This window comes from Triturus cristatus, chromosome 6 (assembly GCF_964204655.1).
Source record: "Triturus cristatus chromosome 6, aTriCri1.1, whole genome shotgun sequence".
Classification (NCBI taxonomy): domain Eukaryota; kingdom Metazoa; phylum Chordata; class Amphibia; order Caudata; family Salamandridae; genus Triturus; species Triturus cristatus.
The window spans coordinates 495536201-495549731 of NC_140589.1; the positions used below are offsets into that span (position 1 = coordinate 495536201).

Here is a 13531-nt window from a genome sequence, read left to right on the forward strand (position 1 = left end):
CAAAGTGTTTCACTTTGCTAAGTATTTTAATGGGAATTGCAAAATATTGACACTAGGTAGGATTCCATTTCACAAATCTGGAAATAATGAACAGATAAACTGGGGTGTTGGATTTAGGTGCTAGTGGTTGCAAAAGATAATATCCGAAAGCATAACATTAAAGCATTGGAGAAACGCCTTCTCCAATCCAGACTATGTAGGACAAAACAAAGGTGCAATTTTCTTTACGCAGAAAAAAGACATGGGTTCGTCTGAACCCTATCTTGCATAAATCTACGTTTCCACTGGTGTGCCCCCTGAGAATTAGAGAGGAGCAGTGATGTACCAGGAGCACTACTCCAAGTGCTGTTGCTGATGTATCTGTTGGACATCCTGGTTCAAACACAGTTGCAGCAAGAAAAGCCGAAAAGTGGTTTCATGTAGCACTAGGTGCATTTTGTATTCTGCATGCCCCTTGTATGTCCCATACACTCCGCTGGAGTGCCCAACTACATTGTGAAAGAGTGACAATGAAGAAAGGACATACATGACAGAGAAAATGGAAATAAAATGTATAAACTGGCAGCCAGCGACAGCCTACACAATGTGGGTTTCACTGGTAGTTTCAAGAGGCTAACCATCAATTTTCCGAGCATAATTATCAAAATTCCATTCATTTTGTAAGGTAAAGGCTGTGTATAAAAGGTGGTAGTATGAGGTTTCGCCCACAGCAAGTTAGAGATCACTTGAGTAAAATCAAACAATATAGTTTTTTGTCAAGGTCCACCAATACCATTAAATCTTGTGTTCTGTCTCTTTGGGGAGGACAATTCCTTTTATTTAAGTTGCAGAGTCACCATGAATGCAGATCTTTAGATCTGATATTTCTGAGTAGTATTATTTTCTGAGTGAGGTTGGAATGGAGGCCTTTTCTGATCAAGCACTGCCGAGACATGTTTTCACTTTACAAATCATACCATTAGCAGACGATTCTTTCTTGGAGATTGTCACTTTAACCTTCTCTCATTAATACTCATTTTGTTCATTGTGTGTAGCTTTTGTACCAATGGAAGAAAGAGTCACAACTACTGCTATTCTGACATGCATTCCTTAGTTCTGTCTGACTCATTTTATGAACCCCTGAACAACAGAAGCAAAGTGTGGCAACAATATCACATCGGGTACAACTGATCTGACATCTTTGGGATACAGTCTTTACTACCCATCAGACCTTAAATAATCAGATGCAGTCTGTGATTCCTTAGAAGTGCTTTTTACGGGGTCAAGTTAAAGATGCTATTTTTTTTCTTGTATACTTTCACCATTTAACACATTAATTGAAAATCTCCTGGTATGCATTGTGGAGAAATCTTTGAATTATAGTCATTAATTTGCTGAAGTTTCATAGCGGATGATATTCACATGCCATTAGTGTGTGTTAATTGCCAGGTTACCTCCTCTGATCTCAGCTGAAAAGTGCTCATGGACAACAAAAATGTAGTGAATGGATCGGTGCAATAATTTATTATTTTCTCAATTCTATAATTAACAGGGAATATAATCATATTATTTTTACACGCTTTAAAACTCCCAACTGTTTGTGTTGTTTGTATAAAGTGAGACATGAGATGGTTCATTGTCACTTTTATTTGTTCATGTGAGAACACTTCTTGAGTAGTTGTGATTGTATGACTGCAGGGGTGTGAGTGTCTTAAGGCCCTCATATTTACAGAGAACTATTAAGTAGGAGGTGTGAACTTGGTTGTATATTCAAGCACATGACTACTCTCTAAGGGTCTTTGCCCATCCACAGTAGGAGTTTTAAAAATAAATCCGAAGAATATGCAAATTAACTATATTAAGATCCATTGCGCGTAAATTTATTGTGTACGTTTTAATGTGGAAATCCTGGAAGGTGTGAAGATCATTAACAAGTTCCCATGTGCTTGCATCACCAGCATTTTACAAAAATACATCACTATTTAGCTAAGTTTACACTTTGTGGTGACCGAGTAGCAATCCGTGAGTGCCCACCAATAATCAGTCACAAAAATGTTTTAAAACTAAAATAAAAACAGACGTGTGATATAACAGATGTGTATTCTGTTGTGATAAGCTATTTCATATCATCAAGAGAGCCATATCCTTCTGCCAAATTAGCGAGCACACCAAACAAAACAATTAACAATCTCAATAAAACAATCAGTCATTTTTTATTGTGCTTTTGTGTGCTTTTGCTTGATTTGTGACCAGCAGGGTTTATTTATTGAGCATACTGAAGTACTGAAAGTCATGTAATGATCTGCATGGTCTTTGTTGTGCATGTCCGTCAAAGCTGCTTGCATGTTTACATATTGAAAGTTCTAATGGAGTGCTGCATTACCACTCATGGCTGTATCCATTTTTTATTTGTTGTCTTGTATACAGGTGAAACTGGTGTTGAGGAGTGGTCCCAGTGGAGTTCATGTTCAGTTACTTGTGGTCAAGGGTCGCAGGTGCGAACCAGAGCTTGTGTACCACCTTACGGGACACACTGCAGCGGCCCTCTAAGAGAATCAAGGGTTTGCAATAACACTGCCCTCTGTCCAGGTAGTGTTAGCAACAGATGCAAATGCATTTGAATGTTTATGAATATTTCAATTTAAATGCTTACAGAAATGTATTTTTGTTGTTAAGAGGAGTGTATGGAGTAATGTTCAAACGTCTGGAAAACAGTCTGCAAACAACACAGAAAGGTTCAAATATACTGCATTGTATTCAAGTCTTGCATTAGCAAATGTGTTTCCACAGTTTAAAATGTAGATTAATATTGCCCTGTTCAAACAAACATTTGTAATGGAGAGCAAATCAGTCGGGCAGTGAGAAGTGGAAGCAGGAATAGAAAGAGCTGTTCACACTGGAGACACTAGATTGGTATATATAGTCATCCCTTGGCACAAGTGTGCATAGGCTTCATTACAAATTCCTGTTGGAGAATGGTTGGTTTTCAGTGAGGCACAAGGCCTGGGAGACTCCAGACACCATTAAAGTTGACTCTTAATGAGAGCTATCATTGGCAATAGATCCCCCCAGTGTCTGGAGAAGATCCTGTTCAGTGCATCTAAATAGCACATGAGATACCTCCTCCCATAGCGGCACTAATGGCATTTGTCATTCTGCAGTACAGCTGCATATTAAGGATTGTGGGTATGTCTCCTTTCAGACTCAGTAGTCTGATGGTGTTAACAGGTTTACCAGGTTGTTTGGAAGGACTCCTAGGCTCCCACTTTAACTGAGAATGTATACATAATGTCAGCACCAGGGGATGTATATTTCATACTGCCCCAAGTGTGCAATGGGTTTGTGCATCCACTTTTTGTGACCCCAGACCACTATGGTATTTTAGGAGGGGCTACAGAATTTTGTGTAGCCCCGTCTCTAATATTAATAGTGCTTGCACACATGTAGTGTCTGCACTATCTTAAGAGGCGCTTTACTCGTGTACCTGGGAGTGTTCCTCCATGCAAATTAGGAAATTGCTTTGACCCTGTGCCCATTCCCTATTACAGGTTCAGGCTCAGAAGCAAACATATCGTTAAGAGGGCAGCTTTCTGGAGGGATCAAAGTGGTCCCATGGACCCCCCCCCCCCCACCGATATCTCCCTGCAGGCATGTGCAGTGGCTCACTGCACTGGGCAACAGGAGGGTCTGTGTCCATTCTTTAAAGTGCAGGTAGCTGCCACCTGCATTGTGAAACACGGAGCGGATTGTAAGCGACTTACTTTATTGAATGTGTTGCCCCAGGACAGCCGTGAGTTTGTGGCCATCCTGGGGGCAGACAATTCATGATGGTAGGGCCCTCTTTCCCGGTCTGCATCAGGCAACCCATTTCAAGGGTGCATCTGACACAGACAGGGACAGTGTGCCCTTTCTATGATTGAGGCCCAGATACATTCCCTGTCATTTTTTAGGATTCTGTGCAGAGCTATCCTCTAAGATTTAAAGCAAAGCATAACTGTGTAGAGGAAAGGCAAGACCCATAATGGGGTAAAACAGTTGGGCTTAAATCGAGTTTAGAAGCTATTTCGAAGCAATTTAGCACTTTAGAACCAGTTTAAAAGGTAGAAGCAATTCAGTTACGGAGTGTGCGCTGTAGAAAATGTATAAATACATCGTTGCATTATGTTGCATAGTACAGAAACCCTAAGAGTGTTCAGATTCCGCTGCTTGGATACACATTTGAGTTGCCGTGATGTCCATTTTGCTGCTGTCCTCATTGCTGTGTTTTTCTAAGCCCTAAAGTAGTGATGTAGTGGCTGATCCTGTGCAGGGAAATTGTGACTAAGCTCATTCTCATCTAACCTGCAAGTATAAAAGCCATATTTAGGAAATTAGCAAACTGGTATTTGACCACAAGCAAAAAGGAGGCATGGACATTGATTTGAAAGCCTGCTTCCTTCAGTAAATCCTTTTTGCATTCTTCATGGCAGGAGATGCTGGCATGACATCACACCTAGTCTTTCCTACTGAAACTCAGCAATAACATAGACAACGGAATATGCGTTCCATTTGTGGCATTTGGTAATTTAACCTCATTTGTATGCCCAGAAGCACATTGGACCAGATAGGTAAGATTAGAAGCTGCCTGACTCAACTGACAACCCCAAAATTATAATTCTCAGAAGCTGTATGTACATCTAAACAAGCAGACTAATTCTTACAATATTAAGTCAAAGAAGGTATAGCAACACAGGTCCAGTGCATTTTGAGCCTGTGTGAAGTATTTACTAAATGTTTAAATGTTCAAGTGGTATATAAATTAAAGAACAACAATATTTCATGAAATGTTATATCTGGAAATTGTATCTTTTGTGGTGCATACTTTTACACTTGAATAGTTTACGTCATGTCGTACATTGTATGATTGAAGTCTTACAACATTTTACCAATTAATTATTCAGTTCTGAAAAACCTTGACAAAGCTGTGTATAAAGCTATGTAGGAACAAAGAACGAAACAAGCAAGACTTTTTTTTAATAAAAACAAAAACCTTTATCTTTCTTTCAACCTTATTTCATGGCCTGCATTTACCATTGTTTGTTTCCCAGTATGTCTAAAATTGCAGTAAACTCTCTTGATCTTATAGTCTCACTGGCATACTGCTCCGTGAATTGCTTTAGTGGCAGTTCTTCGAGGAAATTCACAAGATTGAAGAGAAATGGCCAACATCAGCCTCTATTTTGTAGAAAATAGAAAATAACTGCTGTTTTTTCTTTCCAGTCATTACATTACAGAGGCAAGGTCCTCGATACATAAGACATCAATTTGGAATTGTCAGACAGGTAGACAAAGGCCAGAAGAAAACAACAGAAACTAGTAGTATGGAATGGCTACTGTGGCTCAGTGTGGCTACCACAGGCCCTGTGCAGGTAGACAGAAACACACACTGGGCTGGAGTTTCATTAACTATCACTGCTTTCCAAAATGATGTCCATAGCAAGCTAGTCTGTTTTTTTGACAAATACACCAACAAAGGTACTGATTGTACATATGGAGATCGACAATCTTGCATGGTTGCAAATTTATATTTTTTTCAGTATCTCACAAATGTTTCAAAAAACATCCCAGTAACACTGGAACAGTCACAGATTTCCATGTACACGCCTGGAAATTTCTACTTTCACGTTCAGATTTGCTCATGTGAAAATCTTTCGAATTTATGGAAATAATCCTCCTAACTTTTTTTTCTTTGTCAAGGAAATCTATTTGACCCTTGTAAAAACATTTAGCCCTGGTCCAGCCACCAATGATGTATGTTTCCCAATTATTGTTGCACCCTGGAATGGGACTTGCCTTTATTTGGAGTAAATTCCTTACCTTTTTCTGAGATTTACTCCTCCTTTTGCCATGAATGCACTTTTGACCTTTTCCAGGATGGGAAGGAGTCATAGAGGAGTCTGTGGATACCCAAATGTGTGAGGTTGTTGATACCCAAATGTGTGAGGTTATTGATGTACACTAACTCACAGAGCATGTCTAGGATTACTCACCTCATGCCTGTTCCACTCCTGTGAGTAGATTTACTCAACATGAAAATCTTCCCGTAAATCCTTTTAGACCATCCAGTCTGCTCATACCTTTCCACTATTTTATAAGACTTGGTCTATCATCAGAGCCTTTACATAAGTTCTGGAGCATAATTGAATAGAAGGTCACCCTCCTTACTGCCAGTAAAATAAACATGATGAATCGCTGGGTATATGGCCGTGATCTGAAACAGCCCACTAACATTTAGCCAGCGGCGGGCAGCTCTGGTAAGCGCGGTGGGGATGGGGCAAGGTGGGAGAGGGGGAAGTCGACAGACTTTGGAATAGTTATAGTTAAATAAATAAATAATACATATTCCATCATCTGTCAGCTTCCCCCATTGCCGTGCTCTGCCCCGACCCAGCACACTTATCTTAGCCGACCGCCGCTGCATTTTGCTCCTGTAATTGCCCAAATTGAATCATTTAAATAAAAAATTCCAGCAAAGGGTAATACTCAGTTTGGACTTAGAGGCATCTCAAAGCAGACTTAATATTCAATTTGCCAACCAATGCTCCTTTACCAATCTTGTGAAACACCTAAATGATGTGGCTCAATCATGAGTTGTATATGGAGAATATCACTATGCCCACGAAAATTATCATGGTTGTACATGGTGACCTAACAATTAGGCCCTGATTACGAGTCTGGAGGTCCACGGACCAACAGACTCACTGTGGAGCGGCGGTCTCCTCATCACCCAATTATGATTTGGGTGGAAGGACCCTCACAGCCCCACCGCAGCCACCAGGGAAACGCCGTTCCCTGGTGGTGTTGCTGTGGTGTAGGGCATCAATATGCTTGGAAGGACTGCCAATGTCCTGCCAAACATATTGGGAGTTTCCTCTACGCCAGGGTTTTCAAGGCGGTTCCTCTTCCATAAAAACCCTGGCAAAGAGCAAACACAGGGGGGCCCATGCATGCACACCAGTTACTGCATGGCATGGACTTTTCATTCCATGCCATGCAGGAACAGTTTTTGGTGTTCCCAAGTCGGTGACTGTTTTTAGAGGCACTGCCGTGGGGACGCCCAGAAAAATCCCACCAGACAGGAGGAAAACCCTAATCTGGTGGGCTGTCTGACGACAGCTTTGGCGGTGCGGCGGCAGGGCAGGCCCGGTGCTGCACCGCCAAAGTCATAATCAGGCCTTTAGTGTTTAAGTCTGAACTGGTTCTAATATCTGTATAGGTTACTCCTAAGGAGTATATGGTTATGGTGTCCATGTGTAGAACCTGACAATTTATGCACAATCTGTGATAGATCAACTCTTTTTTATTTTATCTAAAAAAATCTCCATTTTTGCAGATTCAAAATTGATGGCAAATTTCAGTTGTTCTATAGCTATGTGATAGGAACGGTATGCGAAAAGAATCCTCATCCAGGTGCAGCTTTCAATGCATTTAGTGTACATGAAGAGATTTTGGAAATTATTAACAGTATTTGAAATTGCCTTGTTTTAATTGCTTCTCCTGGTAAATATATTGTATTAATGCAGGATTGACTACCAGTTGTCTAGACTGTATCACAAAATAGGGGATTGGGTGATGTGCCTATGTAGCAGTCAGTAATGTTTAATAAAATGAAGTGAATTTTCCTGTGGGACCCTAACTGACAATTGTTAGTATTGTGGTTTACGCATGTAGGAATGAAGTCCTTTACCCCACAGAATTTACCCTAATGAGTACATGGGATCAGAGGACTTCAGAAATTGTTTGCATCTCTGAGCAATGATGACTGTAAAGGCAAAGTGATAAAGGAAATGTAAAGATTCATCAAGAGGGCAAATCATGAGCTATCAGTGCTTTTGATGGATAACTGGGCTTCTCTTTTGAATAGTATGCAGCTCGATCCACCTTCCTTGTCAGCATAGCAATTTCTCCAACTTGTGCTGTTTTTATTTATGGCAGATTTCAAGAGGCAACCTGTCTTAACTTGTAGGTAGGGGGAAGACTTGGTGAAGGTGAGGTGAAAGGGCTGACAGGAGCAAGCGCACAACCTAGATTGAGGGTGGAAGTAAAGGGCAGCAATGGAGGAGCAGGTAGAAGAGAAACAAGGGTGGGTAGAAGCTTTGAAAATTGGGTTTTAAGACTGGTGGGGGAGGGAGGTCCAGTCAATAGAGAGTCAGAAAAAGCATGTGCCTACATACTGAGGATGCTGCGATAAATGTTCAAGTGGCTACCAGACAACACTAGGAAAATGGTCACACAGGCTTTAGGAACCAGAAGACTGGACAATGACAACGTATGAATCTCCAAACTGCTCCTGAACAGGCACCAAACCGTCCAAAACGCTGTTGCAAGACTCATCCTCAACCTACCATGCCACACCCCACCCCCCCAAAGAGCTACACTAACTTCCCATTGCCCAATGCACTCAGTTCAAACTCCTCACAAACACATACAAAGCATTACACAAGATAGGCCTGTGTCCTTCAATAGCCCCGTACTCTTACACAACCTCCCAGAAACCTCCGCTCAGCCAAACTCTCACTAGCACATGTACAAAAAACAGAGCTGGATGTCTCACTTACTCTGGCATCTTCCCCAAAGCATGGAACCACCTCCTATATCACATCAGAGCCTCCTCATCACTTCTTGAGTTCTGCAAGAAGCTGAAGACTCAGCTCTTCGAATAATCTCTGCTTGGAGACAGCTGCTAAACCACCTGTCAAAGCACCTGGATACCCTCACAGGTGATTAGTGGGCTCTACAAATAGACATAACATAGCATAACTGTAGAGGGCATAGCAGTGTAGAGAAACAGGGTGAAACTGATCTATAGGGAAGCCTCAAAGTTTTATTCAGACTATAGATCTGCATATCCATGTATACAATAAATACTTTTCCTTTCATGTTTTAAATTACAATGGAAGGTCAGTAACGCATTAGATCTAGTGGGTGGTTTATAGCATGATTTACTTTCCATCAATTTGGTGCCTGTTTCCGTCCACTCAAAAGCATGTCACACTCGTGTTCCCAGGTTCTTAAGCCCAATAAACCATTCTGTTACTATGGTTAGTGATTTAATGAAGACTTGTATGAATGTGCTACAGAGGGCTTTAAGAGCTGTTCTATATGGCAGGTTTTGTTCTCTATAAACATTTAAAGTCCTTCAGTTTTTAGCACAGCTATTAAAATCTAATGAAAATGTACCATTTTCAACAAAACACTAAAAGAGTATAAGGGATTATATGTTTGTATATGTTCTCTGTATTCTTTCTTGGTCTCAAATGCCTTATTTATGTAGAAGAACAAAATAAGAAAGGTGTCCATCACGCAAAAACTCTGTCGTCTTCTACACCTTTCATCTTCTTGCTGTTCATTTATTAAAATTTGAGCTTGCTCCGACTGAGAAGGACAAGGGTTTGGGGATATAAACAAGTATTGAAGTCTTTATATTCTCTTTGCAGTCTTCAAGCACTCTACTAATTTTTTGCAGGAGCGTTTGTGTAGCACATAACCATAAACATAGAGGCAATTTAGCATGCAATAATAACGTCCATGAGCGCAGCACAAAATTGTGCTGCACTAGTGCCCATACAAACATTAATAAATATATCTTAGTCTGTTTGTGGGTATCTCTTATCTCCCTATCTTCCTCAGCAACTCTCGGATATGTAAATATCCCCTTTCACTTAGGTACATACCACTGTGTATTTACCCATGTCTATCATCTCCCTGTTGACTTTGTTTTGGCTCCTAACTCAGTCGCCATAGCCTGCTCGCCCGTATGTTTCTTCCTCCACATATCAATTTCACCGTCATGATTGTGGTTAACATTTGCTACACTTGTGCAACCATCAGCATATTATTCAGCCTCTTTATTGCCATGGTAGAGTTCCATTTTCTTGATTGGAATGCTGCTATACTTGATCTAAACTGCTTCTGAGCAAGTAGATATTTGAACTGGTTTTTTAAGGTCCCAAAAGGTTCTTAATTGCCAATACACGTGAGTGTTTTCATATGCAAGTAGATGTGCATAGCTTGAGTAGTCATGTGGTCAATTGTTAATTGCCTGCTTGAATTGATAATTGATTAAACATTCTGGGGAAGCAACCTGATGTGTCGACCTGCATTACTAATGCAAAACCAAAGGGGATGATGGACAGTGTGTTGAACATTGCAAGCACTCACCCCCAGTCAACTGATCTGGGTTTAATCCATCATCATTCTTTAGCTCACTCCTCCACCCTAGTTCAGACATGGCCATATGCAAATCAGTCTGACCCTGTGCCTCATGGGAACAGTCCAGCCCGAACTCCCAAACCATGTCTTCCCTGGACTGGAAACAAGCATTCTGGGACCGTTTTCTGGCTAATCAGCCGTCATCAGCCAGGCTAGCTTGCATCCAGTGGCAAAGTGAGAAAGGGACCCACGCCTGGGCATACCTTGCCAACTTAGGGCGAACAAAGCAAAACCAAAGGGGATGATGGACGGAGTGTTGGACATTGCAAGCACTCACCCCCAGTCAACTGATCTGCGTTTAATCCATTATCATTCTTTAGCTCACTCCGCCACCCCAGTTCAGACATGGCCATATGCAAATCAGTCTGACCCTGTGCCTCATGGGAGCAGTCCAGCCTGAACGGCCAAGCCATGTCTTCTCTGGACCGGAAACAAGCATCTTGGGACCGGTTTCTGGCTAATAAGCTGTCATCAGCCACACTAGCTTGATTCCAGTGGCAAAGTGTGCAAGGGACCCACGTCTGGGCATACCCTGCCAACTTAGGGCGAACAAAGCAAAACCAAAGGGGATGATGGACGGAGTGTTGAACATTGCAAGCACTCACCCCCAGTCAACTGATCTGGGTTCGCTGTGCCACTGGAATCAAGCTATCCTGGCTGAAGAAGGGTGAAACCGGTCCTAGGATGCTTGTTTCCGGTCCAGGGAGGACCTGGCTTGGCAGTTCGGGCTGGACTGTTCCCATGAGGCACAGGTTCAAGAGTGATTTGCATATGGCCAGGTCTAAACTGGGGTGGCATGGTGAGCAAAAGAATGATGAATTTAACCAAGATCTCTTGACTGGGGTGAATGTTCTGATTTGTTCTGCATTCCATCCATCAATTGTGTGTCTTTTGCTTTCTCGACCTGCATGACTAGCAGTTGAAATTCAATAGTTCTGAACCTACTTGCTTTTCTATACTGTCGACTAGTCACCAGCCACTGTGTGGTTCCTGCAGATTCTGAAGGAACGAGTAATTTGCTCACTTGAACATACCCCTAAAGACTAATTTAGAAGAAGTTGAAAGGTGGAAGGGAAGTGTAGTCAATGTTCTTTTTTATATATTGAGCGGTGTGCTACTGTTTCAAGGGTCCTCCTTTATTAGATAGTGTAACCAGCAACATGGTGTTTTATTCACTTGTATACCTATATTCAGGGCCACTGGAATTATGTGATTCATTGGCAGTGGCATTTTCTGCAGTATTGTAGACTTGCCATATTTGCCATATAATCCATCATCTGCTGCATAATCTGCAGATTTGAACATAAATAAATGTGTTTCTTGCTCATCTTATTTAGTCAACCCTGCCACATAATTTGCTACTCCACTGCTACATATCAGTTGCTCTGCCGATATTACACACAGCATCCTAATAGGCAGAAGGCAAAAGGCACAAGGCGCTTGATTACACAACCCAGGGGGCTTCCAATACCTTAGTCTACAATTTAAAAGTGAAATGTCTGAAATTAAGAGCTCCTAAAATCTAATTTGTTACTTCCTTTTTTTATTTCTATGCCTTGAAGGTCAGCTAACAACCGTCGATGTACATTTATTTCCAGTCAGGTTTATAATCCTCTGAGCACGAGGCATGCCCATAAAGTCTGGGCAATAAGCACTGCCATCTCCCTTTTTAAACCACTAATGTTATTGTGCTGCCACATCACTCATTGATCGTAATTGAAAGTACTGTGTTTGGCAACCGACGCAGCTTTGGCTGGACGAGGAGCATTGCCAGGTCACTGAGTTTCTCAGCACAAAAAATGGTATGGTGACTCAAAATGAGAACAAAATATGCTTATATCTGCCAGAAATGTTCTGACTGTTGCTGATAAATACTGATAGGAGTATTGAATGAATTCAATTGTATATTTTACGGGATAAGGATTGTCTGAAATTATTAATTGTGGATTTTTTTTTTAGTGAGGAGGGATAAATGAGGTGAAGGGAATGTTGATTGTGCGACCGGTTAAGTGTTAAAAAACATTAACAAAACCAATAGATGTGTCTTTCTATTGTGATTTTAGGCAGTGGCAAGAGACATGCAAGAATATATGACAATGTAAATACAGAAAGCAAGAGGGTGCAGCACATCTAAAGGCATCTGTGCACGTACAGATCAATAAACTTTAAGTAATTCAAGAAAACATGGCAGCATAAATACAGGCTTCCATGTACACAGATCAACATGTCTATGGAATCAATCCACAGAAAAACATATTCATACACTAAGGGGCTGATTACGATGGCATTCGGAAAAGCTCCAAACGGGATTTAGATTCGGAGAATCTGATTCGTACCTATGTTTCTGACCGAAGCTGATACATTTCTGACTGACCGATTATGTTGCAAGGAGTCTTTTCGAGCTGTCCGAATCGGTTCAGGTCTGCAAACAGACAGGCCAAGCAGTTGGAGTCGAATTGCACATCTCTATGGAGATTGTTTCCGACCAAGCGATTACGATGTCCTGTTCTAACAGCCATTCCGAATCGGTTTGTCCAACACAAAACGGCTATCGGAATCTGACTTTGGGGACACGTAGCAGGCCCCCCTTCACCCGGAGTCCTCCAGTTGGGGCCCATGGGACCCCCTTTACAGCCATGCACAATGTGGCAGGCACCATGGGGTGCCCGTCACAGGGTGCAAGGTTTTCCCCAACCACCCCTTTTTTCAATGGGAGCCTGTGTTCTTCTTCAGAAAACAGGCTTCCATTGAAGTCAATGTGAGTCTGACCGAATGATGTTCGGAAGCATCGTATTCGGTTGGTTGGACTTACAGAACTTGATTTGGTTGGAAACGATTCCGATTCCGAAAACGATTTGGTCAGAAGAGTTTCCAAGCAACATCGTTATCGGCCCCTAAGAGTACATATAGTAGTACCCTAGGCCACACAAAACACGCATACAGACATAGAAAACACATGTTCAGGTATGCTTGCATAGAAAAGTAGTTAGATGCACAAGTGTATGGATGGATGAATACATTAAATAATGAGCCTGAGTGTTTATACAAATTAATGTATGTGTGTGGGTGTATATGTGACAAGGTATATTGGATGGATTAATAGGGTAGAGATGGGTGTATGGGTGACATTTTCTCTTTACGATCTCGAAAATGTGACTCGTTTCTGTTTTGTTCATTTCCAGAAACACTTTATTTACAGACTACAGGTATACACCCCTTTTTAGGTGGTCCAGATTCTACCACTGTCAGATCTAAGCCTTGAAACTGGTTTAATGTGATGTAAAGGCGATTAATGTCAATT

At 41.5% G+C, this 13531-nt stretch overlaps 1 protein-coding gene across 4 annotated transcripts in view; it reads left to right on the top strand.

Annotated features, from left to right (window-relative positions):
• ADGRB3 (adhesion G protein-coupled receptor B3) overlaps nt 1-13531 on the top strand; it is a 1641523-nt gene that overhangs the window by 511173 nt on the left and 1116819 nt on the right. For all 4 annotated transcript variants that reach the window (XM_085610901.1, XM_085610903.1, XM_085610902.1 and 1 more), the window contains one exon: nt 2407-2568. In XM_085610901.1, coding sequence (XP_085467027.1) covers nt 2407-2568 — 162 coding nt within the window. The remainder of the gene's footprint in view (nt 1-2406; nt 2569-13531) is intronic.